This window comes from Octopus bimaculoides, chromosome 2 (assembly GCF_046866305.1).
Source record: "Octopus bimaculoides isolate indiv1 chromosome 2, ASM4686630v1, whole genome shotgun sequence".
In the NCBI taxonomy this organism is placed as follows: Eukaryota; Metazoa; Mollusca; class Cephalopoda; order Octopoda; family Octopodidae; genus Octopus; species Octopus bimaculoides.
Window position 1 is genome coordinate 66,564,355 of NC_142929.1, and position 27,208 is coordinate 66,591,562.

The 27,208-nt window shown below is 38.2% G+C and overlaps 1 protein-coding gene across 3 annotated transcripts in view; it reads right to left on the reverse strand.

The window, feature by feature from the left end:
• The window catches only part of LOC106872855 (tRNA (32-2'-O)-methyltransferase regulator THADA), an 84,276-nt gene that overhangs the window by 39,077 nt on the left and 17,991 nt on the right, over positions 1 to 27,208 (reverse strand). For all 3 annotated transcript variants that reach the window (XM_014919991.3, XM_052977833.2, XM_014919992.3), the window contains exons 8-21: positions 26,249 to 26,337; positions 25,278 to 25,534; positions 23,750 to 23,815; positions 21,613 to 21,730; positions 18,674 to 18,746; positions 13,315 to 13,511; positions 11,301 to 11,528; positions 10,396 to 10,483; positions 9,482 to 9,660; positions 6,994 to 7,149; positions 5,030 to 5,143; positions 2,831 to 2,960; positions 2,349 to 2,497; positions 1,204 to 1,574 (exon numbers count right to left, since the gene is read on the reverse strand). In XM_014919991.3, coding sequence (XP_014775477.1) covers positions 1,204 to 1,574; positions 2,349 to 2,497; positions 2,831 to 2,960; positions 5,030 to 5,143; positions 6,994 to 7,149; positions 9,482 to 9,660; positions 10,396 to 10,483; positions 11,301 to 11,528; positions 13,315 to 13,511; positions 18,674 to 18,746; positions 21,613 to 21,730; positions 23,750 to 23,815; positions 25,278 to 25,534; positions 26,249 to 26,337 — 2,215 coding nt within the window. The remainder of the gene's footprint in view (positions 1 to 1,203; positions 1,575 to 2,348; positions 2,498 to 2,830; positions 2,961 to 5,029; positions 5,144 to 6,993; positions 7,150 to 9,481; positions 9,661 to 10,395; positions 10,484 to 11,300; positions 11,529 to 13,314; positions 13,512 to 18,673; positions 18,747 to 21,612; positions 21,731 to 23,749; positions 23,816 to 25,277; positions 25,535 to 26,248; positions 26,338 to 27,208) is intronic.

Here is a 27,208-nt window from a genome sequence, read left to right on the forward strand (position 1 = left end):
ACTCTTTAATCACACTTCCTTCGCAATATCCTGCCACTTATATTATGGTGTTGGAACCTCAAAGGTATGCCCTGGCATTTGCCACCATCTATATCTCTCTCCCATTACTCAATCATCCTATTTATATTCTGATCCCCATTCCTTCTGAGTATGCCTAGCATTTTGTCACCATTTCTATCATACTGTCTCCCACTCTCTCTTTCTCCTGCACTTCCCTCAGGTTGGGTAACCATGTATTTCCTTTGCGGTAGTACACCTGTTTCTGTCTTCATTCCTGATCTCTCTCTCACTGGCCAGGTGACCTTGTACTTCCTCTACAGTAAGACACCTGTATCTGTCTCACAATGACCTTTCATCATCCAACACGAGATCACCTCCTCCAATGCCTCCTCCCCACCTGAAAGATTTTGTTTTGCCTTACAAGTACTTGGTGACCCTGTCAGTGCAGGTGCCACTTAAAAGCACCCAGTCCACACTCTAAGTGGTTGGTGTTCAGAAGAGCATCTAGCTGTAAAAACCTTGCCAAATTGACCTCGCTTGTGCTTGTACCACTTAAAAAGCATGAAGAGTGGTCGGTGTTAAGAAGGGCAGCCAGCTGTGAAAATCCTGCCAAAACAGTCACAGAAGTCTGGTGCAGGCTTCTGCTTGGCCGGCTCTTGTGAAACCGCCCCACCCATACTAGCATGGAAGGCAGACATTAAACGATGATGATGAAGATAATGAATGCAAGCATGAAAAACAGTGCAGTCCTCTTAAAGAAGATAGCATTATGTAGGAGAAAATATAAACACTATTGAGTCATTCTGTTGTATTTACCAAAAGACAAGGAACAGTAGTAAATTAATTTATAATGGTTGACAGTTGGCAAAAGGAAACTATACAAAATCTGACAACAGAGCTTAATGCAGCCCTATGGATCAATGGACCCTGTTAAACCATCCAACTCATACTAGCATGGAAATCTGACATTAAACAATGACGATTATAATAATAGTGATGATGATGATAATGATGGTGATGATGATAATGATATGTGTTTGCTTCTCAAAATATTTCCAGTTCCCTTATACTCACCTTCCTCTTATATTAACATTATATATCCTTACATGAAATTCCCTACAAAAGTTAGTCACATAATGTCTAATGCAATGCTGTATATGGACAAACAATTTATAATAAATAAACAAATAACAAGCTTCTTACCTTTGATCCAAACTGGTAAGGATGTAACGTATGCAGTGAATTGTGGGATACAAAGGGCGGCTAGCAGCTGCATGCACTAAAGAATCGTGGGCAACTTGTATTTGGTCCTTAAGTAATACAATAAGTAACCAAACAATACGGAGATAGTTTTTCGTTTTAAATTTATTGTTAAAGATCACTTGTTCCAGCTGATCCATGTCAGCTGACATCGTAGTTAACAACTGGAGTTGATAATCATCAAGAACTGGACCAATGCTGTCTTGGCAGAGCAGAAGATGTAAGAGGTAGGCTGCAGTTGAACAATCCTGAGGTTTAGTGCTGGTACAAAGAGTCATGGCTATGGAAAGCAGTTCTTTCTGATATGAGGTATTCTGGAGTGGGAAAGAAAAAAAATGAAAAAGAATTAAGACAAAGATGGAAAAAAGAATTGTTTTGAAGACAGGCACAAGCATAGTTGTTTGGTTAAGGAGCTTGTTTCAGGTTGAGTCCCACTACTACAGCCTATAGCTCCAGGTTAACAAATGCTCTATGAGTGAATTTGGAAGGCAAAAACATGGGTGCTTTTCTAGTTGCCAACCCTCACCTGTTTCCAAGCAATGGGTCTGGAGATATTGTTATGGAAGATTATGATCAATCATTATCACTTGTACAATAGTGGTTTATTTGCAATTAGCATGTGATGTCAAAACAAGCACATATGCAGCTAAAGCAGGCTTTTACTTTTAATTTATGTCTACCAAATTCCCTCACAAGCTTTTTGTCAACCCTGGGCTATAGTACAAAACATTCAACCAAGATGTCATGCAGTGGAAGTGAAGCTGAAAAAATGTGGTTGCAGAGTAAACTTTTTAACCACACAGGTCATTTTCATGTAATGCTTACAGTTTACATTTCCTTCAAGGAATAACTTACGTAATTCTTTTATCCATCTTTTGATTAACAGAATAATCATGGGTGGTAATGCTAATCTGTCCCCCAGTTTAAAACCACCACCTAACCTTGAGTGCTTTTAATAGCCATGAGTTAAGCTTTTACTTTACTTCCCCTCACTAGTCACACAGGCTCTGCAAAATGTTCTTGAGCAGAGCCCTCCACTTTTAAATAGGACATAAAATATTTAAAAAAACTCTTTTAATCTAACCTACCTTCAGAAAAAATGGTTTCGGCAAAGCTATGAATATTTTGAAAGCAGTAGTTTTATTCTCTTCAAAAGTATCAGTGAGACACTGTAACAAAGTCAATTGTCTTGACTCTGTTACTGTGGACAGAGGAAACATACTATCGGTCTTGTTATCTGAAAAATTGGAAGCAATTGCTAAAAATTTAAAAGGTACATAGTGATAATGATAATGATGGTGGTGGAGATGAAGATGGAATGGTATTAATGAAAATCATAGGGAGTTGTGTAGGTGTTGATAATGGTGACAATATCATGGTCTGTTGCTGCCAATGCTAACAGCGGCTGATGATGGGGATGATCAGGATTGGTCTACTGTGAATAGAAACGTATGAGTAGTGTACTAATTGCAATTAAATGCAAGCTACTTCCATCTAAACTATATCAGCAGGGGATAAAATAAAAAAATGATAGTGAGGATGAGATGATCAGGTTTTAAAAGAGACTTACTGTCAAGAGCTTCTGGTTTGAAAATATCCACAATGAGTGCGATGATGCTAAGAGCAGTGGTTCGACAAGTGAAGGGAGTTGATGGAAAGATCTTATCCAAAAGCAAAGCCATCAAATCAGACAAAAATATCTATGAATAGAAAAGGTTAAAATGTTTGGATAAATGAAATTTTGAAGAAAGTGAAGATGGCATCTTAGGGGACAGATGTTCACTTTTTTTTCTTAACCACTGATTTTCACATTAAAAAGATATGACAAGACTTTTACAAAGCTTTTCCTTGAAATGTTACAAAAAATTATATATATATGCACACACACACACACACACACAAATAGCTAGGGAGGAAGCAAACATACTTAATGTAGTGATCCCTCACCCTACAAAACATTTGAATTAAAATTACAACTGTAATCAAGAGAAAGATCATTAGCTTTGATGATCAATCCTAGTATAGAAAAATAAAAGAAACAACTCCAAAACGTCTCTTACTTTTGTCAACAAAAATTTCAACGTTCCCTTTTCTATGCTCACATGGATTGCACAGAATTTGTTAAGGTGGATTTTCTACAGCCATATGCCCTTCTTGTTGCTAACCCTCATCTGTTACGAAGTAAGGTAATATTTCCCAAGAGCAGACATGTTTCATGAAAGACTGGAAATGAAGTTCACCACCTGCATAATGGTGACACTTATTTATGACAACCACATGATGTCAAGGCAAGGAGACAGTAACACACACACATGTATGTATATATATGTATATATATATATGTGTGTGTGTGTGTGTGTATGTATATATATATATATATATATATATATATATATATATATATATATAGGGAGAATTCACAAAAAAAACCCCAAAAGACAAAGACAGGTGGTGTAGAAAACAAACAGATGTATTAGTATAATGCTCAGGAATTGAAAAAGTCTTTAACGTTTTGAGCCTACGCTCTTCCACAGAAAGGAACACAGAAAGAAACAAGGAGAGAAACAAGCAGAGAAAAAAATGTGTGTAGTGGTTAGCGAGGGTATGGTAAATAGACTGTCGTCTAAATTACGCAAAAATGAAAATAACACTGACATCTCATTTTTACAGATATATTTACAAAAATTACATGAAAATATATTGAAATACTAAAGAGTAAATATATTCAATAAAATCGCCATTGGCTTCAACCATGGCCTTCAGAAGACTTTGGAATCTCCTACAATTCTTCTGGATGGTCTCCTTGTTTAAGTTGGTGAATGCTGCCATAATCCTTGCCTTCAGTTCATCTTTGGTGTTACATGGAGTTTTATTGGCTGCTGGCTCAACTGAACCCCACACATCAAGGGGATTGCAGTCTGGGGAGTTAGGTGGCCAGATGTTAGGAGTGATGTGGTCACAGAAATTGTCTGATAGCCATGACTGGGTTCTCTTGTTGGTGTGGCATGGCACAGAGTCCTGTTGTCAAATATAAGGTCTTCCAGCAGCCACCCTCTTGCCCCAGGGCAGCACTACCTCCTCCAGGCACTTGCTGCAGGCCTCTGTGTTGAGTCTGAGGCCGTGTGAGAAGATGAATGGAGGCATAACATCACCATCACTAGTGATCACTCCAAACACCATTATGTTGACTGGATGTTTGATTTTGATCACTTTTGGTACATGTCCTCAGATTACGCTGTCCTCAGATTGACACCAAACACTCTGGAATATTCATATTGGAGCTTCTGGTGCAAATGCCAAGCAGTACAGCATGTCATTTCCAAATTTCTGGCAGATTAAATTGTGTCATGGTGCTGTTTTTCTCACAGACAGTGCCCAACTGATCCTACTATACTGTGTAGTTGACAAAATCAAAAACAAACAATGCGCATGCGTGAAATTAAAATATAAAATGGCGATGATTTACATGTAGATGTGTGTGTGTGTGTGTATGTATATAAATATATATGTATATATCTGTGTGTGTGTGTGCATATATATATATATATATATATATATATATATATATATATATATATATATATATTTATGATGGACTTCTTTCAGTTTCCATCCACTAAATCCACACACAAAGCTAATAATTTTTCACTTAAACACAGTGTAAATTAAACATACTTTTGGGTTGCTACATTAAGTATGTAGCAACAAGAAAAAATGTACCAATGGGTGTAGAGGGGTAAAACTTGATGTCGCCAAGAGAGAAACTTACCACATAATCTGAATAACTGCAGTGGCCATATTGTGTTTCATAAGTCTTGGAGTCATTGGCTTTAATTTGTTCTTTCTTAAGAACTCTGCTGCTTTCCTTCATGCGGACAAACAACTGTAAAATAGATAAGAAAAGAAAACTCGGTTCATAATTTTCTAAGCGGTTCATCTTATCTTTAAAGGGTATATTCACAATACTTTATAAGATGAGCAACAAAATTATTTATCTTTTAGAAAATTTTTTATATTCTTTGTCTTTGCTTTTACAAGTTTGCACCACCATTGCCATCATCATCATCACAATTTTAACATCCATTTTTTCCATGCTAGTGTGGGTTAGATGGAATTTGTTGAGGCAGACTTTCTGTGGCTGGGTACTCTTCCTGTAGCCAACTCTCACTCATTTCCAAACAAAGTAATATTTTCCCAAGAGAAATCTACAGGATTGAAAATTCAGCTAATTCTCTGGTATGTTAGCTATTTGGCCATTTTCTACCCTCTTTCCATCTGTCTGCCTAACTCTCTCTTTATTATTAGGTCGTCAAATATGAAACTTGTAGAAAAGAAAAAAAGTTTGATGTTTTATAAATACAAGAAACAGTTTTATTCATCAAAGTATGCACCTATATTGTCAATACACTTTTGCCATTTCAGTGGTAGCTTGTCTAGCCCAGAATTGTAAAAGCCTGGCAATCTAGAGTCATCGGAATTAAATTTTTTTCCTATCAAAAAGTTATCCAAATTCTAGAAGAAGTGGTAGTCAGTGGGGGCAAGATCAAGTAAGTATGGTGTATGATGGCGAACTGCCAATTCCAACTCTTGTAGTTTCGCCAATGTCATTTTTGCAATGTATGGTTTGGCGTTGTCTTGCAATAAAATAGGAGTGGATCTGTTGACTAATTTAGGCTGGGTTTTTTTTTGTAAGTTTCTGCATCATTTGGTCCAGTTGGCTGCAGTATACTTTGGCTGTGATTGATGAATCAGATTTAATGAAATCATAATGGATCACACCTGTGCCAGACCACCAAACACACACAATCAGCGTCTTTTGATGAATTTTGCTTTTTGGACTGTGTTTTGGTGGCTTGTCTTTGTCCAACCATTGTGCTGAACGTTAACGGTTGTTGTGTTGGATCCATTTCTCATCACATGTTACAATTCAATTCAAAAATGATTAATTTTTGAGACGAGAAAGTAGCATAATGCAGGCTTCCAAACGTTATTTGTTCCTGATTTTCATTAAGTTCATGTGGAACCTACTTATCCAACTTTTTCTCTTTACCAATTTGAACTAGGTGAGTCAATATTGTTTGTTTGCTAACACCAAACAACAATGATAATTCACGGGCACTTTGAGATGGATATGACTCGATGGTGGCTTTCAGCTCATCATTGTCCACCTTTGTTTTTGGTTGACCATGTTGTTCATTTGTGAGGTCAAAGTTACCAGAACGAAATTTTGCAAACCAATTTGCTACAGTCTGCTGTGTAATAACATTAGAATGAAATAGTCCATTAATATTCTGAGCTGTCTGTGATGCAGTATTTCCAAGAAAGAACTCTAAACAAAAATAGCAAAAAACGATTTATAAATACTTTATAAAGTGCAATAGAATAAAGAAATAAATGTGTCAGCTTTCTAACAAAAAATAAAGATTGTCAAAATATAATAATGGTGCAAAATGAGCAGCTGTCAAAGTTTACCCTATACTTTACTACAAATTTCATACTTGATGACCTAATACATGTATGTGCAAACACATACTAACACACTATAGATTAATTAGATTTATTCTTCAGTATAAAAAGTTCAGTCAGAAAATTATGAATTTTTTTTCCACACACAGATAAACAAAAGGACTTTTAAGTAAAAAAGATGTAAAAAAAAAGACATAAAAAGAAACAAAAATACATCTTGAAACATTTTGAAAATAAATAAGATTTCACAATATATAAAAATGTCACCTTCTTGGAATGTGAAATCAGTTCTTGGCGAAAAGCAGGGATTTGGTTATTGATGTTGTGTCTTATAAAACTGAACAACAGAGAAAGTTCTTTTTGAGTTAAAGGTTCAGTCATTTTGATGTTCTCACACAAGAGTGCATAGGCATCTAGACGAATCTACAAGAGAAATGATAGGAAAGAGTAACAAATCTGAAATACGACAATATCATTCAGTCAATTAAGGAATAGAACATCGGTTAGCAATTAACTCTTCATTTCCCGTGTTGTGCATTGCATGTAACATGTTAATGTTGATTTCACCAAAAGCAAAGTACCAAGAGTATTCTGGTTAGAATAAGGCAGGTATGTAAAGGTTGTTGCAGTAAAAGCATGCTTGAAATATTAAACAAAGAGCGTAGGTTAGCTAAGACCTGGTTCTCCAAATGACTTTTCACTAACCAGCTAGCTTATCAATTAAGACTTGGTCAAAACATTTCAAATCAGTCCCATGCTCTTTTTGAGAGAGAGAGAGAGAGAGAGAGAAAGAGAGAGGGGAGAGAGAGAGAGAGAGAGAGAGAGAGAGAGAGAGAGAGAGAGAGAGAGCATCCATACAGCCACCGGAATATATAGGTGTGCACTATCACACCACCTAGTTGAACCTGTAAATTGGATGTTGGCATAAGAATCCGGTTCTCTGCAGAAACTAAAGAAGGGACGTAATTCAATTGACATCCCCTATACTACGGTGAACCACTACAAATCTATACAATCCATAGAAAGTTAACTATAAGACATAGATATGCACCATGCTGAAGAATCGCTCACATATTTGGAATGGTGCTCTTTGTTTTTATATATCTCCTTTGTTTCAGTTGTTAGGTCTAGACAAAAGGAGCTGCACCAAAATCTTTTACAGGGCCTCTCAGACCACTAACATCGACATGGTTAATGTTTCTCTTAAACAGGCACACGAGAAACCTTAGGCAGGAGGAAATTCCAGAAGATACATTCTGAAGAGGAAGGAATGGAAAAAGTAAAGAGTGCGGCACTGGTTGCATGGACACAATATAGGAAACACAAGTATTGAGTTTGAGACACACAAGGAGACACAAGTATTGAGTTTGGTGGCATAAAAGATGCACAGGTATATTAGATGCACCACAATTGCAGTACATATTAAGAAAAAATGTTTTTAGTGTGTTAATGTATGTATTTATTAGCTCATGGGAAGCCCGACTCCACATGAAGGACCTGGGATGATTTTCTGAAACATGTTTTTGGAAAAGAAAAAGTGCGTCTTACATCTCACCATATAAGTTTATATCATGCGTGTCTGAAAGGAGATGACATGATAGCTGCCAACTCTGAGAAGAGGCCATTGTAGTAGCAGTAAAAATGGCAGTGAGGAGACAACACATCTGTAGGACAGACGTTGTTTTTGGATGCAGTCTACATCTAGGATATCTGTATGTGTAGAAACAGGAACATCCCAGGTGCAGGAGCAATATTCTATTGGTGATTTAACATGAGTTCCTCACCCAAGCATTCACAGTCTTAGCCATACTTAAAAGAAAGCAATTTACCTGATTGAACCTGTATGCCTTTATTCAACCTGCTGTATATAGTAGCCAAATCTCCCTCAAATTATATCAGCATTGTAACTCTTTTTGATACCAACCTGCCTCTGACTGCTCCTAGTTCTTTAATACAATCTTTCTGTTTTAAAGTGATCTAAATTAAAATCTTGTATCAAATCTCATGCTGATTTATGTTCCAAACACCAGCTTAATAATGACAGTTAACTAAATCCTCCACTATTTTCAAAATTAGTTGAAACAAAGTTATGTATTTCAACAGAAATACATTAACTAAAGGATTAAATAAAGACAAGATGAGCATAGCTGGAGAGCCTTTCATTATAGGTCTGTTTGATCAGGGCTAACCTGAAGGTAATAACAATAACAATCTCTATTTACCCATCAATATGCTTCACTCTGTTTCCACTCATTATTTTGCCATAGCTGTTCTTCTGAACTTGCTTGCTATATACATTGTTCACCAAACAAATATCACATTCATCTCTCTACCTCCTACCACCATTACTTTTTCTCCCCTCTTAAACTCTATAATAAGCACTCTTCCCAATCCTACCTCATCAGGACTGTCTTCTTCAGTCTCTCCTTCACTGTTTTTCCTCCATCTATATATAATTATATAATGACTATCAACTATCCCTATACACCTTCCTGCTCCTACTAGGACTGTCTGGGAAGGCTATGGGTAACTGTCTCTCTTCCCGGGACTAAAAAAATAAAAGGAAAAGAAAAATAAGGCAAATTATTAGACACATTAAGTAGTGTTAGTACTTTGGACTGACCTATAAACATTTGACAGTCTATGAAAATAATATGTCCATAAAATGTTTCCCTTGAAAATTAATGCTAGAGAATAACAAAAATATAAAACAAAATCTGCTACCATCAACATCAAAAATACTTAATAGAAATACCTGATTATTTAAATGATTAAGAGCAATATTCAAAACAGAAAATGGAACAACTCCATTCCAGTTTTCGTTGTCTCTGACATCGGTTGATTTAGGAAGCTGATATAAAACTCCAATAGATTTGGCTCTCCGTAAGCACGTCAGCAAAGCTCCAAGATTTGTAAACTGTTTAAATGTGTTATCTGTAAAATGCAAATAAAAATGCTAGCAATTGAGAAAAGAGGGTGGTAAGAAGTTTTTAAAGAGGTCCAAAGAGGAAGTTAAAGTTAGGAGAAGAGAAATAAATTATATAATAAAAGTTGCCCAACTGCAAACATGTTAAGGTAGTCAAGCAGGACAATAAAAGGAATTCATTAATATCCGCAAAGAAACAAGTTGTTTTCTTCACTGTCTTTGGGTGTACAGTGACTCTATGAACTGAGAGATGGTCTTCAGAAAAGCTTGATAAATTAAAATGTCTAGCTGAATATCCCCGACAACTACGTTAAGGCTACACGTGTCTGTGGAGTGCTCAGCCACTTGCACGTTAATTTCACGAGCAGGCTGTTCCGTTGATCAGATCAACTGGAACCCTCGACGTCGTAAGCGACGGAGTGCCAACAACAACAACAGGGTGGTAAAACAAAGAATGTGTATCCTGGGACCCTGAAGCAGGCCCAGGAGGGAACAACAGTTAATAATTGGAAAAGGAAAGTGTAATGATGGTTGCCTCTAAGAGGACATTATGGAAGAGGTGCCTGAAGACTCTAACCCAACAATGCTCCCAGGAATAGTGGGCAGAGAAAATGGGTGGATGGAGTTTAAAAACAGAATTGTTGCATAGCTAATTGCTCTATATAAAAAAAAACTGATAAAAAAGAAGGTACTCAGTACTTGACTAGGAATCAAGAACTATTTTTATAAAAGAATGTATTTACCTTGAACATGCTGCCTTGTTGGCCATATTGCTTGTACCATGAACTCCAAGACATGCCTACTGCTTTTCAATAACTTTGGTAATAAATACTGTCAATAGAAATTAAGAATTTATTGTATTGTCACCATTGATGTTGATACTGCTGCTGAGGTAGTATTAGTGTCTAATATGTATAATTACAAATAAACATTACGAGTCAAATGTATGGTGACCGACAGATGTAGTAGCCAACAGACATAGAGATCAACAAACTTGGTACAAGCAGAGCATTGTAATTAAGAAGTTTGTTTCATGTAGCTTTATGTTGCTCCAACTGCACTATGGACAAGTATTTTCAACCACAACCTCTCAATTCAAGCTTCAGGTAAACAGAAACTGTGTAGTAGCCTGCCAAATGCACTATCCTTGAGCAGTAGACTCAATTATTGCTTAGTTTAACCACAACCACATTATTTGGCTCTTGGATGTCTTTAGAGGAGACCCCTCAGTTGCAAGCAAACAGATTTGATCTCAAGACTGAGGATATCAAGATAATCTTCCCCTTCTATCACAAGTCTCAGAGGTCTTTCAATATTACAGGTATTGCCCTGTTCTCTGACTAAGCCTTGCAAAAATTTATTGTAACAAACATGAAAGGATATACCAATAAACATATATATACACCGACCAATAGATATCATGGTTAATGAGTGGTCAATGAATATAGAAATGAATACAAGTAATGACCAAAAGGTATGGCAGTCAACAGATAAAAAAGTTAATAAATAGTTACTGATAACCACCAGAAATTCATGGTGAAACAGTTTAAATGTCAATAAGTGCATTGGCTAACCATTGTAGTGTCAATCTTATGGAATGTTTGAAAGAGAAAAGTTTAGAAATGAAATGATAAAATATTATACTGACTTCTGTAATATGGATATTTAGCTTAGATTCAATTGATTCTGTACAAAGAAGATGAACAACAGGTTGAATCCATTGGTGGCACCAAGCCTGTCTCTGACTGCAGCACAATTCACCAGATGTATTCTTCCCGTCCTTCACACTCTTCATAGTGGAACCACATTCTTTACACTTATTAACCCAGAGTTCCTGCTGGTGTTTCTGTAAAAGTTTCTCATAGAGTTCACTTGCCTGTATGTAGAAGAATTAAATAATTTTGAAATTAAATTACCAGAAGGTTCTGGAGAAATTTCTTTCATAAACTAAACACAGTATTTTTAGAATTGGACAACTATACAACTGACTCCATAAAATGATTTCTTCCCTTCACACCAGGTCAATTTTTGAAGGAGAACAGTTGACTGAATTTAGCCCAGTGTTATTGATACTTATCTCCTCAATTCTCTGAGATACAAAAGATGAAATTGATTCTTGGCAAGATTTGAATTCAAAAGATAGTGAGATGAAACTACATCTTAATGTCCATTTTCCATACTTGCACAAGTCAGATGGAGTTTATTGAGGTAGATTTTCTATATCTGGATGATCTTCTTGTCACTAATCCTCACCTATTTCCAAGCAAGGTAATATTACACTATGACCAGATACGTTTTTGTAGAATATCAGAAATGGATGACAATGAATGTATGACAATGACACTTGTTTACAACTATCATACAATGTCAAGACAAGGAGACACAAACACACATACATGCATGTACACATGCATATGCACGCACGCATGTGTACTTGCATGCACACACCACAATAGGCTTTTTTCAGTTTCTGTCCACCAAATCCACTCACAAGATTTTGTTCAGCTTGGCAGCTTGGGGCTATAGTAGAGGACACTTGCCAAAGGTGACATGATGCAGCGGGACTAAAACTGAAACCATGTGATTGGGAAGCAAACCATGCCTGTGCCTAAACATTATAATATATCTAGTTCAGTAAACAATTATTTCTACCAGCTCACCACACAACAAGCTTCTCATACATCAAACCTCCTCCTCATCCTCACATTCTCACAAAACCCAGTACAGAGTTCAACTAGATTTCATGAAGATTAGACAAACCTATTACTGTTAGACCCAGCAAAATGCCTGCAGTGTATATAGACTAATGTTCCATAAACTAAGAACTTAATACTCATTTACTGTTATTTCACCTCTACAATGAAGCAAAGCAAATTTCAGTGCAAAAATGAAGAAGCAAATAGGAATGCCAGTTCAATGATTTTGATAGAGACTTTTCTTTCAGGCTAGTATACCTACAGGTCTCTCTAATTCCTTATTTTACATGAAGTGTTGGTGTTAAAAATGTTGTAAAGACAAATGATTTTCTAACAGATAGAATTAAGCATAAAGAAGTTAAGGTATCAGTTTTCAGCTAAATCAAATGAAGCAAATAACACTGCCTCTCCTACAAATACAATATGAAACAATAATCAAAGCTCAAGCCAATGAAGTAAACCTTTACATAATCATTCAAAATGTTAAAAACAGCAGCTAAATCTCACTAAAATCACACCATACCATTTTATGAAAAAGACACATCAGATAATATAATTCTAGGTTTGTAGTGTTTAATTTGACCTTTTATGTTCTGAACTCACATGCTGCCAAATTCAACTTTGTTTTTTATCCTTCTAAGGTTAATATAATAAAGTACTGGTCAAGTACTGTGTTGATTTAATATTCTTGTAGAGCATTCTAGATCAGAATAAAAAAAATTATAGTAGAACGCATTAAGTAATAGAGTTTTATGTCTCTGAAAAGACAGAATGGTCAATGCCAGCATACCTTTGAATATTTAATCAATGTGGACATGGAATTAAATCACAATAATCATGACAGCACGTTTCCAGTAATTTAGAATCTTAATTGGCTAGATTCAGTGCATGGATTTGAAGAACAATCCAACCCATACATTAGAGAAAGTGAATAAATAATGTTATAGAGTTAAGATAAACACTTACATATGATGCCAATTGATGTTCTTTCATTTGTTGCAAGATGGAATCAGTTATATTAGGTTCCAAATGTAAAATAACTTTAGAACCAAACTGGTTAACTAGACAGCACAAAGCACCATATTTTCCTTTACTGCTCCAGCTGATATCTTGGAGCAGCCTGACGGTTAACTCAGACACAAACTCCATATTGCTTCCAGGCTCTGAAATGATAGGAATAAATATAATTCATTATTCATATCATAAGATATTTAGAAACTTTGAGAGATATGAAATAAATCGCATTTATAACAGTGTAAGTCAAAGTAGGATATTGGGTTAAAAAAAACCTTTTGGATTGAAAATGTTGAAGGCTGCCCATGGGACTCAAATCCACATCTATAAACAAAACAGATGTTCTATCATTGTACCAAAATAATCTTTCAAATATTTTTCATCTATTTTAGAAACTTCAAGAGATATGAAATAATTAATGTTTTTAATGGTGGAATTTAAAATAGTTAAAAGCATGTAGAATATTGTGTTAAAAAACTTCTTGAATAGAAAAAGTCAAAGGCTGCCTGTGGGATTCAAGCCCACATCTTCTGTAAATATGATAGATGTTCTACCATTATACCAAAGCAACCTTTTCAAAATCATTATGTCTTCTAACTTTGATAGACATTAGACACTTGAATTTAGAGAATAATGAAGAAAAATTACTAAAAACAATGGACAAAATTAAAATCGAGAAGCTCCTAACCAAATATATGACAAGTCAGATATCAGGCAGTTCACTGTTTTATTAGGCACCTTTAGCAGAATTCTCTGTTCCAAGCATTAATGCCAGGTCTCCAGTTTCAGGATACCTTTCTCCCTCCCCACCTTCTACTGTTCTTGAACGTCTTATAAAAGGATCATAGGTATTGCCCTTTCTTCCAGACCGAGTCAGAGAAAGAAAAATCATTTAATTTCTAAACAACACTGTTTTCATGTGTCAATAAATGTATACAGTCTTGTCCATTTACTAAGTGAGTATATATCATCACTACTTGGGCAAGTATCATGAAGGTTATAATTCCCTGGGGTGAAAATAAAGCCAAAACACATTAGCAGTTGTCTTCTATACTTGCCTTATAAACAATAATAATGTTGTCTTTTTCTCACAGTGTATCTATTTCTAGTTAGTTTTTTAATGATGTAGCCACAACCATCACCCAACTTTACCATGCTTGCATGGGTTAGACAGAATTTGTTGGAGCAGGTTTTCTGTGGTTGGATGCCCTTCCTGTTGCCAACCATCACCTGTTTCCAACTAAGTTAATATTTCTTCATGACCTGGCATGTCACAGAAGATTGCAAACAAACACTACCATTTTTCTGGCTGTGATGCTCAGTTTATGAATGCTGTGTGATGTCAAGACAAGGGAACACAACACACACATGCATCTACATACACACACACACAGATGCACACAATGGCCTACTTTCAATTTCATCATCATCATCATCATCATCGTTTAACGTCCGCTTTCCATGCTAGCATGGGTTGGACGATTTGACTGAGGACTGGTGAAACCGGATGGCAACACCAGGCTCCAGTCCGATTTGGCAGAGTTTCTACAGCTGGATGCCCTTCCTAACGCCAACCACTCAGAGAGTGTAGTGGGTGCTTTTACGTGTCACCCGCACGAAAACGGCCACGCTCGAAATGGTGTCTTTTATGTGCCACCCGCACAAGCCAGTCCAGGGGCACTGGCAACGATCTCGCTCGAAAATCCTACAGGAGCCAGTCAGGCGGTACTGGCAACGGCCACGCTCAAAATGGTGCATCTCATGTGCCACCCGCACAAGAACCAGTCCAGGGGCACTGGCAACGATCTTACTTGGCTTGCCGGGTCTTCTCACGCACAGCCCATTTCCAAAGGTCTCGGTCCGTAGTCATCGCCTCGGTGAGGCCCAATGTACGAAGGTCTTGCCTCACCACCTCAGCCCAGGTCTTCCTGGGCCTACCTCTTCCACGGGTTCCCTCAACTGTTAGGGTGTGGCACTTTTTCACGCAGCTATCCTCCTCCATTCTCACCACATGTCCATACCAGCGCAATCGTCTCTCTTGCACGCCACAACTGATGCTTCTAATGTTCAGCTTTTCTCTCAAGATACTTACACTCTGACGGGTATTCACATTGACATTACACATCCAACGGAGCATACTGGCTTCATTCCTTGCGAGCTTACGTATGTCCTCAGCAGTTACAGCCCATGTTTCACTGCCATGTAGCATGGTTGTTCGTACGCATGCGTCATACAGTCTGCCTTTTACTCTGAGTGAGAGTCCCTTTGTCGCCAGCAGGGGTAAGAGCTCTCTAAACTTTGCCCAGGCTATTCTTATTCTAGCAGCTACACTTTCAGCGCACCCACCCCCACTACTAACTTGGTCGCCCAGATAGCGGAAGCTATCGACTACCTCTAGTTTTTCACCCTGGAATGAGATAGAAGTTGTTTCCTGTTTGTTTGCAGTCTTTATTGCACCTGAACATCTGCCACAAACAAAAACTAACTTGCTAGTTAACCTGCCTTTGATGTTGCTGCACCTCTTATGTGTCCATAGCTTGCACCGGGTACATCTTATAGAGTTACTACCTACTCCTTTTCTACATACTGAGCAGGGCCATCTACCTGAAGGGGTTTGTGTTTTATCTACCTTCCTACTTATTAGGATTTTGGTTTTAGCTAGGTTGACTCTAAGGCCCTTCAATTCTAGACCTTGCTTCCACACCTGAAACTTCTCCTCTAGTTCTGATAGTGACTCCGCAATTAGGGCAAGGTCATCAGCATAGAGGAGCTCCCAGGGGCAACCTGTCTTGAACTCCTCTGTGATTGCCTGGAGGACTATGGTAAATAATAGGGGGCTGAGGACGGAACCTTGGTGGACCCCTACCTCTACCCGGAATTCATTGCTGTACTCATTTCCAACCCTCACCTTACTGGCAGCATCTCTGTACATGGCTCGCACAGCTCTCACTAACCATTCTTCTATCCCAAGTTTCCTCATTGACCACCAGATAAGGGATCGGGGGACCCTGTCAAAGGCTTTCTCCATGTCAACGAAAGCCAGGTACAGAGGTTTATCCTTAGCTAGGTATTTCTCCTGCAACTGTCTCACTAGAAATAAGGCATCAGTAGTGCTTTTACCTGGCACGAACCCAAACTGCATCTCATCTAAATTAATTCGCTCCCTAATTAGTTGGGCTATGACCCTCTCTGTAACTTTCATAACCTGATCTAACAGCTTGATGCCTCTGTAATTATTTGTATCTAAAGCGTCCCCTTTACCTTTGTAGCAGTTGACTATGATGCTGCTACACCAGTCATAGGGTATGACTCCTTCGTGTATCACCTGGTTCGTAATACGGGTGACTAGGCTATAGCCAACACTGCCAGATATTTTGAGCATCTCTGCAGTGATTCCTGATGGGCCGGGGGCTTTCCCGGTCTTCATACTCTTAATTGCTTTATCTACCCTGGTACTATCAACTCGGATAGCTGGTCCCTCTATTGGGTCGACATAAGGCAGGCTCTCTTTCTCCCATTCATTCTCTTTATTAAGCAATCTATCGTAGTGGCATCTCCAGACCTCTTTCTTTGCATCCTCATTTAATGCAAGCGTACCATCATCCATGCGAACACATTTCTCTCCTACAACATCACTATTCTCTCTCCTACACTGTCTTGCAACACGAAATACCTCGAGTCTTTGGTCCTCACGGCGCAGAACATTGGCAAATCTTTCCTTATCTGCTTCCCCTCTGGCTAAATAAACCTGTCGCCTAGCCTCCCTTCTGGCACATTGGTACAATTCCCTGCTACCACCGTTCTTCCAGTCCTTCCAAGCCTGTTTCTTTTGTCTAATAGCCCTGTCTACCTCCTTGTTCCACCACCACGTTACTCTGGGTTGGGAGGGGACCTTACACCACCCACAAATCTGGTCGGTGGCTTTCAACAGGTTGTCCCGCAGAAATCTCCAATTGTCTTCCACGTTGTATGATGCTATATCCCCTTCTATTTCGTTAAATGCTTCAAGTAACTTGTCTCTAAGTCTCTGTCCGTTTGCAGGGTCTTTAAGCTTCCACACCCTTCTTCTCCAAGCCTGTCTAATTTTGGGCACCCATTTTGCCTTGATCCCAAAGTCGCTAACTACTAATCTATGTTGTGGGGTACATTCTTCGCCAGGGTAGGTTTTGGCATTTATAAGCCGCCCTCTTTCCCTATTTCTGGCGAGGATGTAGTCGATTTGGCTAGAGTGTCTGCCGGAGCGGTAGGTGACTAGGTGACTGGCAGGTTTCCTGAAGTTGGTATTGCAGACCATAAGATTGGTTGCATCACAGAACTCCAGCAGTCTGGTTCCCTCCTCGTTGCGGGAACCGAAGCCATAGCCTCCATGTATGCCATGGAAGCCCCCAGCACGACGTCCGACATGACCGTTGAAGTCTCCAGCCACAAAGAGAAGGTCCCTGTCACTCGTCGACGAGGTAGTTTGCAAGAGGGTGTCATAGAATTGGTCTTTCAGACCATCTGGTAGCCCAGGTTGAGGTGCATAGGCTGAGATGACAGTAGCTAATCTATGATGAAGCACTAGTCTAATCTTAAGTACTCTGTCACTTACTCTAACGACCTCGATTACCTTATCCACCCATTTCTCCGCTAGAAGTATTCCTGGGCTATATTAGATGATGCTTCTGCAAGGTGCCATGCAAAAGGAATGAACCTGAAATCGCTTGGTTAGGAAGCAAGATTCTTAACTACATAGCCATGCTCGAACTCTATGTATTAATTATATTAATACCATCTTAGTTATTTCATGAACTGTATATTTCATGCCAAGTTTTAATTTTCCATGTATTAAATATATTGATGCAAACTTACTTTGTAACTTGAAAACAATTTAATATGAAATCAATATTGAAATTTATTCACAAATTCAAAAAAAGCAGTGTTTTTTCTCAGAATCACTTTGGTGTCAGACGAAGTAGAACACACCAAAATATAATGTTGAGTAAGATTGTTTTGTATACATCTCATGATAAGACTGGACTTACTAAGAGATATAATTTCTATGTGAAGGCTTAAACTGTTAGAAATATCAGATACAACACCCTCTGCTGTTGACAAAAAGGAAGGACACATTGAATGATGAAATTATAGATATATTATGTTTGAAAAAAGAAAAAAGTAGGATGGTCATGGCTGGATCAACTTTGATCATTAGTCAGTTCAACCAGGGCTGATATGGTATGAAACAGCAACAGCAACTAGGCTTATAAGAAACTGAGATGGGGCTAACACTAACTTACCCATAATAAAAATAAGTTCTAACTAGACTTACCATGGGCAAGAGTAGCATGTTGATATATAATAACCATGTTCTGGAATATGTTCCTAGCAGTCAATCGTATAGCCTGAAAGAAGTGTAAAATCAAAATCAATTCAATAGAATAATAAACAAATAAATTACACACGCAATATTCCAAAAAAAAACCAAAAAACTAAACATCGCCAAAACTAATTTGAAACAGAAAACTGTAATAAGCTCAGTGAAGGGACTCAAGTGAGGTACCAATCACCTACACATCAGTTATGTTATCGAATACACTATAGAGTGTGTTTAAAAAAATTTTTATATGTCAGCCACAGAAGGATCCACAAGGTCCTGTCCTTGTTACAGTGTGGTGGCTTGTGCACCTCAATGATCCTGAGAGCTATGCCAGTGAAGCTCAAGCTCCTGATAGGGCCTCCCATGCTGGTCAGGTCAAAGGATAGAAGCCAGGCAAATATGGACTGAAGTGAAAATGGGTTTGCTTAGGGTTAACAGCCCTACTGAGAAAAAAAAGTAAAGTTCCAGAAGTATTGATAACAATTCAAAACCAACAAGACATGATCGAGATAGGCCTTCCCTTAGGGAAACATGACATGGTGTAGCAAAATCTAAAAAGAAACTGCAAGGGAAAAGCAGAGTTCCAACTGGAGAGAAGCACAAAAGACAGCCCATGGTCAAGAACAGAGGAGATAAGTTGCTGATGGTCTATGCTCTAAAGGGAGTGAAGGGCTTATTTAAGTTCAAAAGAGTAGCTCACATGATCCTCTTACAACCTCCAAGATTGTTGGGAGGAAAAGATGAAATAATCCTCAAGCTGGATAAATGGACCAAATGGCTGCAACAGAATAGACCCTGCTAAAGGCTCCAACAACGGCCAGATAGTGGTGTTAAATCAGATGACTGATTAAATCAACCACACACAAACAACAGTAGTTCAGTGCAGTTTCTGTTTCATCATTTATCATTATTTTACATTTACTTTCCATGTTAGCATGGGTTAGATGAATCATCAGTCTGAGTCATGTCTTAATTGGAGTGACTGCCCTCCAGGTGGGAAAGAAGCTGTATCTTTCGCCTATATTTTATTTCTTTGACATAGTTTCTTCAGTTGTATGCTCTTCCTAACACCAACCACTTTACAATGTGTACTGGTACATTTTATCATATCAGAACCTCCGGAGAGGTTGTCTTGTCCTTGGCAAGACTAATGAGGAAGAATAGAAAACAGAACTGAGTCAAGAGGGTGACAGAAAAAATATTATGACAAGGTAAAAATAGTAATAAGAGTGAGAAGGTGACAGAGGAGGCAGTAATGAAAGAGAGAATGATAAGCTGTTGGTAAGGAAATTAAATAGCAAAACAGTATGAGCAGTATAATTAAAAAAGAGAGATCGGAGGAAAGAGAAAGGCAGGGAAATAGGAGAGAGAGAGTAATGGAAATGAAAGTGACCGGTAGGAGAGTGATAATGGAGAGTGTAATGTAAGAGAGAAAGAGTATTAGTGATACAGATGAATGATGGTAGAGCAGCTGATGGTATGAGGGAAAGAGAAAATAATGATGTCAACAATTGGCGATTTGGGAGGGATTAATGGGGAGGAGGATTAAACAAGGAAGATCTGATGCTCTCCATTGTAACAATGATAAAAGAGAGAGTAAGTGATAGATGGGTGGGGGTGGGGGTAAAAAAGAGAGGGGGAGCATAGTAAACGAAGATCTAAGAACTTAATGAGTGAACACCACCATTTTAACATCTGTTTTGGCAGGCTTGTGTGATCAGGTCTTCGCCAACAACACATTTCACCTTTTGTTGTGGTCCTTTCTCATTTCTATTGGGTGGGAGACTTTTGTGTATCTATGTGTCCATTCCTGTATGTGTGCAAACAGACACACATACATATAGCATGCCAAAACTGAGACACTGGAGAAAAATGTAGCCCTCAAACCCATTGGATCTTGTCAAAACAGGCAACTCAAACCAACATAGAAAGTAGATGGGAAAATATCAATATTTAACATCCACTTTCCCAACATCACTTGCGTTGACAGTGATGTTCTTTTACAACCATCACATGATGTTATGATAAGGGTGGGTGGGTGGGTACATACATACATACATGTACACACACACACACTGGCACTTCATTGGTAGGGTTCCAGTTGATCCAATGAATGGGACAACCTGCTCATGAAATTAATGTGGTTAAGCACTCCACAGACATGTACCCTTAACAGTTCTCAGAGAGAATGTGACAAGGCTGGTCCTTTGAAATATAAGTACAATTCATTTTTGCCAGCTGAGTGGACTGGAGCAATGAGAAATAAAACGCCTTGCTCAAGGACACAATGCAGTGCCAGGAATTGAACTTATGACCTGATGATCATGAGCTAAGTACCCTAACCACTAAGCCACATGCCTTCAGTACAAACACACACATATAAACACAATGGGCTTCTTTCAGTTTCCATCTACTAAATCCACTCACAAGACTTTGTGTTGTGCGGATGCCCCCAAACAATAAGTAGACTAGTCCAATACGTATAAATAGTGGACGTGATAGCTAGACAAGAAACGTCGCGTAGAGCGAGCTGAAGCTGTTAATAAACTAGATGTCGAGTTTGGTTGTTGGAAGTGAGAGTTCGGTAGTTGAGTAGAGGTATGTTACTGGTGAAGGCACGCCATCTGAACATGCGATATAACACTTTGGTTGGCCCAGGGCTAAAGTTAAAAAGATTTGTCTAAGGTGCCGTATAGTGGGACTGAACCCAAGACCACATAGTTGGGAAGGAAGCTTCTAAACAACCCCCACCTCCAAATACACACACACACACACGTGTGGCAACATGTTATTATAATATATTAGCAGTATTAACCATGATATAACCTGAAGAGAAATTTAGTGAAGTGTAAGCAAAGAAAGAAGTTAAAAAGCACTACAATTCTACTTACATCAGAGTGATCCTCCCAAGCTGTCCATATGAAGTCCATGATGCGAGAAAACATACCATGCTTGGCCAAAAGAGAAACTATGTGAATCTGCTCAATTCTCCCTTCTTTCAGAGCTATACTGTTGAGAACATAAAAAAATGAATAATGTCACATCAAATAAAATAACATTGAGCAACACATTAGAATATATGCAGTTGTTGGTTTGCCATTGAAATTATCTTCATGTAAGCGTTTTCCATGTTGGCATGGGTTGGATAAGATTTTATTCTATCTTTTCTCTTTTACTTGTTTCAATCATTAGACTGCAGCCATGCTGAGGTACTGTATTGAGGAATTTTTAGCTGGTTCAATCAACCTCAGTAATCATTTCTTTCTTTTTAAACCTGGTACTTATTCTATAGATCTCTCTTGCTGAACTGTTAAATTATGGGGATATAAAGACACTAACACTGGTTGTCAAGTGGTGGTGGGAGACAAACACAAAGTCATACACACACACACACAAATAAATATAATATATATATATATATATATATATATATATATATGTTGTTGGCACTCCGTCGCTTACGACGTTGAGGGTTCCAGTTGATCCAATCAACGGAACAGCAAGCTCATGAAATTAACGTGCAAGTGGCTGAGCACTCCACAAACACGTGTACCCTTAATGTAGTTCTCGGGGATATTCAGCGTGACAGTGTGACAAGGCTGACCCTTTGAATTACAGGTACAACAGAAACAGGAAGTAAGAGTGAGAGAAAGTTGTGGTGGAAGAGTACAGCAGGATTTGCCACCATCCCCTGCCGGAACCTCGTGGAGCTTTAGGTGTTTTCGCTCAATAAACACTCACATTGCCCGGTCTGGGAATCGAAACTGCGAGTCCACTGCCCTAACCACTGGGCCATTGCGCCTCCACACACACACACACACACACACATATATATATATATATATAATCATCATCATCATCATTTAACATCCATTTTCCATGCTGGCATTTGTTGGATGGTCAGACTGAGAACTGGTAAACTGGGGAGCTGCATCAGGTTCCAATCTGATTTGGCATGGTTTCTATGACTGCATGCCCTTCTTAATGCCAACCACTTAAAGAGTGTAGTGGGTGCTTTTTACATGCCACTGATGCGACACTGGCATTGGCCATGACTACCATCTCACTTGGCTTGACAGGTCTTCTCAAGCATGTTATATCACCAAAGGTCTTGGTCACCTGTCAGTGCCTCCGTGAGGCTCAATGCTCAAATGGTACTTTTTACATGCCACCAGTACAAGTGCCAGTCACACAGCACTGGCATCAGCCATGACTATGATTTCACATTGTTTGACATGTCTTGTCAAGCACAGTATATTGCTCAATGTCCAACAGGTGCTTGTTACATGCCAGTTAAGTGACACTGGCATCAGCCACAACTACGATCTCACTTGGCTTGCGGGGACAGTTTAAATGGTTAGCTTATGAAAACTAGCTGTTAGTAAGTAGGACTGGCTCTTGTGCGGGTGGCACATAAAATACACCATTTTGAGCGTGGCCGTTGCCAGTACTGTCTGACTGGCCTTCGTGCCGGTGGCACGTAAAAGTACCCACTACACTCTTGGAGTGGTTGGCGTTAGGAAGGGCATCCAGCTGTAGAAACTCTGCCAAATCAGATTGGAGCCTGGTGTTGCCATCCGGTTTCACCAGTCCTCAGTCAAATCGTCCAACCCATGCTAGCATGGAAAGCAGACGTTAAACGATGATGATGATGATGATGATGTTAATGGTGAATGAATGTACGAAAGATCGAAAAAAAAAAAACGAGTGAATCTTACTAACAGTTAGATGAAGACAAATATCCGTCAAATGTAAATAATGTTTAGGTTATTTGTTAAATTTCTTTTGTCACACATACTGTGACTTCTTCAACAACTTTCTGACCCATGTGTCTTCCAACCAAAAGCTAAAGCTAAAGTGAAGATCAAATAAATACTATGTGTGTTTAATTGGCTAGAGATGGCTATCCCCAAGTATAATATTATCTGTTTCAACACATGATTTCACATCAAAAATCTTGCAAAACAAACAGATAAATGTATAAAGTGCTTATAAGAAAATAAGATAACAAATTAGCATTTAGCTTACCCCATTTTAGATGTCCATAAAATCAGGGACCTACAGCCCAAAAGTTTGGTACCAACATTTTCACTCCTAAAACAAAAATTTATTGAATTTATTGAAACTCTCAAATATCATTAACAGACATTTTACAACTCTAAAAAAATTATTTAATTTTTAAGTATCTGTTTATCATCAACACACCTGAGTAACATCCATCCAGAGTCAATAAAGGACAACTACATCATCGTTCAAGTTGTTAAAAATTGCAGCCAAATCTCCTCAGATGAAATCCTTCTGTCTTAGAAAAGAACATATTGGATAAAGTAGTTCTGCCTGCACTGTATCTAATTGAATCACACAAATGTAGATCAGAGAGCAGTTAGGAGAGGGCATGTGCCTTTAGTGGTCAGGGTGATCTTAGATACACGGGGTTCTTTGACTGGCCATATATGAAGGTTCTTTTCTATCACCCCTGTATTCATATCTTTTTTATACTATGTGTATTTTTCTTCTCATTTTTGCACCCACCATTTTTGCACCCACCATTTTGCCTCCTCAAATCGTTTTAGGCAAACCCTCATATATTGTAACCAATTGTTGTAATATCTCCTCCATCTGACCCCCATTGCAAATAAATCATCATCATTACTATTATTAAACTGCAAGCTAGCAATATCATTAGCATACAGGACTAAATGCTTAGCAGCATTTCTTCATGCTCTTTATGTACTGAGCACAAATACTACTGAGGTCAACTAAGTCTTTCATCCTTTTGGGATTGATGAAATAAAGTACCAGCCAAGTAATGGAATTGATGTAATTGACTACTTAGCAATCACTAAAATTGCTGGCTTTGTACCAAAATTTTAAACCATCATCATTATTACCAGGAGTTCAAATAAAGTGGTAAGCTGGCAGAATCATTAGCATGCAGGGCAAAATGCTTCACAGCATTTCATCTGTTTTTACGTTCTGAGTTCAAATTCTGCCAAGGTTGACATTGCCTTTCATCCTTTTGGGGTTGACAAATTAAGTACTAGTGAAACACTGTGGGGGGGGGGGGGGGTGTCAATGTAATTTCAGGCCTTGTGCCTTTAGTAGAAAGAATTATTATGAGTTCAGATTCTATGAAAATCAACTTTATTTATCAACCTTGAAAGAATGAAAAGCAAAGAACCAGGCAAGTAAGGGGTCAATGAAATTGATTAGCCAACCCGACCCCAACCCTGCCACCTCCAAATTTCAAACCTCAAGCCTGTATTAGAAACAAGTCATCATCATCATTTTTGTTATTATTTTTTCATGTTTATATCAAATCTTCCCACTTTTATACACAATCTTCTTGCATTCTTTGTTATTTCTCAAATCTTCCAAAGAAGAAAAAACAGTAAGGGGCAACTGACCAGCTGACTGATAGTTTGGACTGTTCCACAGTCACAAACAGGAGATACCACATTGTGCTCCCATTTCATTTTGGGAGTGTCTATGAATTGTGCTAGCACTATTTTCAATCTTTTGACAAATCAACCAAAGGATGCTAATGATTCCTTACCTGGATATATTGACAAACAGTTGTCTTAGAACAATAGTGAATATAGTGCAGTCTTCAGGTAAATGGTTGTTTTCTTTAAGGTAAGGTTGAGTTAGTTTTTCCAGAGGAATTACTGCTAGCATGGCAAATATTACTGACAATGAAGAAGAAGCTGATAACTCTGAAAGTGTTGGACTTGATAGTTCTGCATTTTGAAACCAATGAGGAAATGTTGACAACTGACATGGTGTATGTTTATGATCAAGCAATGAAGAAAGCTGGAAAAGCAAAAAATATATGTATTAATAACAATTAATAACATTTAATTATTAACTACTAAGTTTTGGCTCTCTTTCATCCTTTTTTAATCTTAGACTTTGACCACTCTCAGTATCAATCTGTCTTTTTCACTCTTGCTGTCTATTTTTCTCTAATTCTCACTCACTTTCTTTTGCTTCAAAGTTATACAGAAAGGATTCATCTCTCCAAAAGAAAAGTGAGATAAAAACAAAATCATAATGTCCACTTTTCCATGCTAGAATGGGTGAGATGGAATTTGTTGAAGTGGATTTTCTAAGTTAGATACTCTTCCTGTCACCAACCTTCACCTGTTTCCAAGTAAGGTAATATTTCCCAATGATCAGAAATATTTTCCCAGAAGATTGGAAGCAAAGGACACCATCTGCATGATGGTGATGGTTACACTCACTTAAAACTATCATGTGATGTCAAGGCAAAGAGATAGTAACACATGCATAAACACAATGGGCTTCTTTCAGTTTCTACCCACCAAATCTACTCACAAGGCTTTGGCTGACCTGAGGCTACAGTAAAAGACATTCGCCCAAAGTGCCATGCAGTGGAACTGAGCCCAAAACCATGTGAAATTTCTTACCAGAATGCCATGCCTGCACCTAATATAAAATACAAGATAAAAATAAAATTTTGAAAAAAATGAAACTGATCAAATTTCTTTACACCAGACAACTTACTAACAATCCACTGTTGTTGTGATCCCATAACTGCAGAAGTAGTACGAACGTCATGGCACCATTAGTTCGGCATTCAATTAACATCTTCTCTGAATTAAAGAACAGAAACTAATGAATATCAATATAACAACAGAACAAATTAAACATTCATCATCATCATTTAACATCTGTTTTCCATGCTGGCATGGGTTGGACGGTTTGACAGGAGCTGATCAGTTAAAGAGCTGTCCAGGTTCCAAGTCTGTGTTGGCATAGTTTTTATGGCTGAAGCCCTTCCTAATGCCAACCACTTTACAGAGTGTACTGGGTGCTTTTACACAGCACCAGCATGGGAGCTTTTATATGGTACTGGCACAGGTGCTTTTTATGTGGCACTGGCACCCACAAGCCTGCGAGATTAGGATTACTCAGCTGAAGAGGGATGCAGGAGGCATGCCTGTATGCAAGGACAACTGCACTTTTACTTAGCTTGATGCGTCTTCTCAAGCACAGTAAATCACCTGAAGTCTCAGCCCCTTATTTCTAATAACAAAGATGACAGAATTGTAAGAGTCAGAAAAAATGCTTTGCGATATTTTTACTCTTTCCTTACACACTGAGTTCAAATTCTGCCAAGATTAACTCAGCCCTTCTTCCGGCATAATAAAATAAATACTAGTCAAGTACTGAGGTCAATGTAAGTGATTAAACCACATCACTTAAAAATGACTGGCCTTGTGCCTCAGTTATGCAAAATTATTTCTAATAGCTCATATTTTCAAAGGGCTTTACAAACGAGAAACAGCTTAACTCCTAAAAATCAGATTATGCTTAGATGCCATTCGCATGCAAGTATGACTTGGTAGTTTGTACCTTGTTTTTACTAATTGTTTTAGGTGTCTACAGAATTGCAAGCAGACACAGAAACACTCTTAGCACTCCTCAGTGTCTTACATAGAAAGACATTGAGGATGTGACAGA